Consider the following 4245-nt stretch of genomic DNA (forward strand, 5'->3'; position numbering starts at 1 on the left):
ATCTATCTATCTATCTATCTATCTATCTATCTATCTATCTATCTATCTATCTGGGTCGGTGCAACAATAAATATACATTAAGGTACAATGTACAAGATTAAAATATATTAATAAAAGTGACTACAAATAAAAACAACTGTAATAGTGCAAAGCAGTAGCAAAAAAAAATATTGTGGAGTTAAGAATTAAAGTTAAATTTAAATAAGAACCATAAAACTGTAGCATTGTTTACAAGAATATGGAGGGTGCAGATATATTGATAATTACATACACATTTATCAAAAGAGTGCAACATGAAGGCATGGAGGTGCAACAGACACTGACTAAAAACTAAGTTAACTAAGAAAACAAGACAAAACAGAACGCATCAACACACCGTGACAGTCATCCTCGGCGCCATCTTGTTCTCTTAATGTTGAAATAGACAAAGTGCACAACTCCAACTTAAATAAACTTGCCCTTTGGAGAAAAGTTTATTTAATTGTGCATTGCAATATAACATAATTCTTCAGAACAGCTGTCACAAGACAGTTCCAGTGCTAGTTCCGTGCTCGTGCCTGACTTAGCACCAGTTCTTTGTGTTTCCACCGCCTAAGCACCAGCTCCAGCTTCTCAAAACTGGTGCTGAGCAAGAACCAGCTCTTTGCTGGGCCAGAGCTAAGCACCGAGTACGTCAAGGCCTGGGGGCGGGGTTATCATCACCAACGGGACCCACGAATGGGACACACAAGTGGTGGTTTGTGTCATTTTTCGCCAGGACGTCTCTGGTCCGATCACAAATGCATTGGAATGAGTCCCGGGACACACAGAGGTTTTACACAAACGCACCCTGAAATCCGGTACAACTGTGTCCCACCAGCAGCACCACAGTGTTGGAAACCAGCACTTTTATTACTTTGGTGTGCTGCGGTATTCACACTTAGAAATGTGGCCTTCTGGTGCGCTGTTTATTCCGCTCATAGAAAAGACCGCATGGAAAGAAATCACTCGGTTTCATCTTGGACAAATCTGGCATTAGAATGCCCCGGTTTACTCTTTTTAAAGTTATTTTTGGTCGCACACCGGTCTGAGCACCACGGCCACCAACAGCCTGCTATGTGAAGCAGGAACATCGTAAACTGTAGCGTCAATCGATAAGAAAATGTTCAGCAAGTCATATGTTTTGCCTATGACAAGGTGAGAAGTGCGAACAAATGAGAAAGTTGGTCACACCGGTAAAAAAGTCAGTCTGGAGTCCTGTGTGGACTTCCGTGTGACGCGAGCGTTGTTCGGTAAATGGCTACGTATGCAGTGACGTATGGCGTGGCTCTAATTGGCTCCATGGAAAAGTTGTTTGGAACCAACTAAGCACTGGAACTAGCACCAGCACAGAACTAGTACCTGGTGCTTCTTGGTGGAAAAGGGGTATTAGAGGCAGCTCTCTCAGCTGGCCCCAAGGTGGCGCTTGGATCCTCATTTCTTGCCGCACAAGTAGTCGTTGCACAGCGTAGTGATGCAGCACACCAGGGTGACGTACTCCGTGAAATCCACGAGGCCGTCGGAGTTTGAGTCCAGGTTGCTGTAGATTTTATCTATTCCTGCCTTGTCGGTGGATTTCTGTAGTTGAGGAAAGCAAACATGTGGACTCATGCATCATCCCATTTGTTAGGCGTTTATTTAAAGCTGTCGTTGTCCCTGATCATTAAACAGAGGAAAAATGTCACTCAGTCTAATCATGCTTGAATAAATACACACCATATTATAGCATTCGTACATTTACTACTCTTTTGGTACAAAACTCATGTGCAATAGGACGGTGTGTTCATACAGTCTCTATGCAGGACTCAGTATAACAAGGCCAGAGGACACTTACACCAATAAATCCCGCCAGTTCACTCTGAAGAAGGTCCTTCAGCTCCCCTTTAGTCAGGGTGCTGGCATCTCCCTCCTTGCCGGAGTATTTATGAAAGGCTTTGATGAGGAGGTTCATCGCTGACTNTGGACTTGTGGGAGGAAGCCGGAGAACCCGGAGAGAACTCACGCTGCACGGGGAGAACATGGAGACTCCACGCAGAAAGATCCCGGTGCCCCCACCAGGACACGAACCGGCGACCTTCTTGCTGCGAGGCAACAGTGCTAACCAACTGCACCACCTTGCAGCCCAGCTCAATGAACATCTAAAAAAAATAGAAAGCTGCACACTGTAAGGAAAATTCAAGGCTACATACATGAGTCTGTAGATGTAAGATCACTGATGACTGTTTCGCAAGTTGCCTTGAAGGTAGGCTGGCAAACGCAACAGTTCTTTTATCTGTTTGCACACCAATTACAGGTTGTTAGAGGTTTGGATACCAAATGTTTTGTTTTCCTCGTAACTGCTGCAGGCATTCGATGTGATCGAACCTGTCTGACTTTCTTGTTCTGGAGGCAAAACTGTGCAAAACAAATGTCGTTTAGGGTCACAGAAGACTGCGTGGCCACAACTGTGCTTATGAACAACAAAGAAAGTTATTAGGAAAAGTCCAGGTCAGTTCTGGACCCAGAATCAGTTGAACATTCAAGTTTCATCTGACAAAACAAACTCACTTCATCTGTGGCAAGACATTTTTAAGCATAAAATGAAAAAAATAATGCTCTTGTTACAACAGGATAAAAGTCGCAGCAAAGTCTTGCTTTAAAGTTTATGCTGTGAGTGATGTAAAATGCTGGTCTAACGTAGAGCGAATGTAAACCTGTGTGTAGCTATTAGTCTGTAGGTGTAACTGTTGTTTGTATTATTAGTACTTCTTCAGCAGGAGAAGATAACAAAGGAGATTCAGATTTCCCAGCAGGGGAGTGCCATCACTCCCCTGCTTTGTTTTGTTTTGGTGACGTAGAGAAAGGTCGCAGCATGTTTGACAAAGTCCTCACGAGTTACCCAAAACGTACCGACCTCTGGTCCAGTTTCATCGACCTCCTGGTCAAACACGGATCACAGAAGGATGTCAGGGCGCTCTTTGATCGAGTGATCCACCTGAGTGTTTCAGTGAAGAAGATTAAATTCTTCTTTAAGCGCTATTTGGAGTATGAGAAGAAGCACGGCACCCCGCAGAGCATCCAAGCAGTCAAAGAAAAGGCTATGGAGTTCGTGGAAGCTAAAGGCACAGAAGCTGCCAAGTAAAGACCAATTATACAGTCACACACACCCTGTTGTGTATGTGCGTAAAATGCAATGTGCCACACTTGATTTACAACACATTTGTGGCTGCAGATTCTTATACAGGTTCCTCCTCAACGTGATAATGACGTTTGCTTGTAACTATAATTGTGATGATTACGATTGGGTGATTTTTATTTATCCATTTTAAATTTTTTTTTTATTTTTACCAGTCCCCTGTCTTTTAGACTGCTTGCGACTGGTTGCAGAAAATTAGGCCTCATTCACTGTGGTTGAAAGTTGATAGAAAGGATTGTCTAAAACACTTTACTAGAGCACCTGACAAATAGTTTTACTTCTGCTGTGCTGTTCAAAGGAACAGTTGACCCCCTTATCAGTGTGATCATCCGGCCTTGAAAATCTGTATTTAGCCACAAGAGTATTAAGCATATTCTTGTATGCATATTATATTGCTATTCTATCTCTGTATCCACCCATCTAGCTACCGACCTAGCTTTTTTCTACAGTGTAGTTATTTGTTTGTTTAATTAATCAATACATGTATTTATTGATATACTGTATATATGTGCAACCATTTAAAACTGGCACAAATATTGTCATTAAAGTTATGTTGCAATAGACAAAGCGCACAACTCCAGTTGTTTGAAGAAAAGTTTATTCAATTTTGCATTACAATAAAATGTCATCATGACTTCCTTGTCATCTCTTAGCGTCCATTAATGCCTTTGAGCTCGAGTAAACATCTGTGCCTTCTTCAGAGCAGCTGTCAGGAGACGCTTTTCTCTTTCACTCAGCGGATTGTTAGCTGAGGTCATTCATAGAAAGGGCAAGCAATACACCGATCGCATCAACAAATTCTTTGAAATCCACCCTGTTGTCACCGTTTGTGTCCAATGCTGTCATGAAACCGTCCACGCCTTCCGGGTCAGCTGGGTTCTAAAGTTTAGAAAAGTGTTAGCAAGCATGTAGACTGATAATAAACAACCTTTAAACTTTTGCATTATTCTATTTGTTAGGTCTTCATTTTAAGCTTTATTTACATACACACAATACATACACCACACTGTAATATTTGTACTGTACATTAGTTACTCTCTTAGTACAAAGCT

General features: G+C 42.1%; 1 protein-coding gene across 18 annotated transcripts in view; it reads right to left on the reverse strand.

Annotated features, from left to right (window-relative positions):
• Positions 1 to 1418: 1418 nt before the first annotated feature.
• The window catches only part of LOC103375440 (ictacalcin-like), a 22534-nt gene continuing 19707 nt past the window's right edge, over positions 1419 to 4245 (reverse strand). For 11 of the 18 annotated variants that reach the window (XM_008305716.1, XM_008305730.1, XM_008305731.1 and 8 more), the window contains 2 exons: positions 1853 to 1975; positions 1419 to 1596 (listed from right to left, as the gene is read on the reverse strand). In XM_008305716.1, the coding sequence (XP_008303938.1) occupies positions 1453 to 1596; positions 1853 to 1969 (261 nt within the window). In that variant the 5' untranslated portion in view covers positions 1970 to 1975 and the 3' untranslated portion in view covers positions 1419 to 1452. Of the gene's footprint in view, positions 1597 to 1852; positions 1978 to 2181; positions 2187 to 2382; positions 2395 to 4245 lie in introns of those variants that run through there. The other 7 variants (XM_008305715.1, XM_008305718.1, XM_008305729.1 and 4 more) reach the window with 4 other exon arrangements.

Source organism: Stegastes partitus, unplaced genomic scaffold (genome assembly GCF_000690725.1).
Source record: "Stegastes partitus isolate 25-593 unplaced genomic scaffold, Stegastes_partitus-1.0.2 Scaffold2594, whole genome shotgun sequence".
NCBI lineage: Eukaryota > Metazoa > Chordata > Actinopteri > Pomacentridae > Stegastes > Stegastes partitus.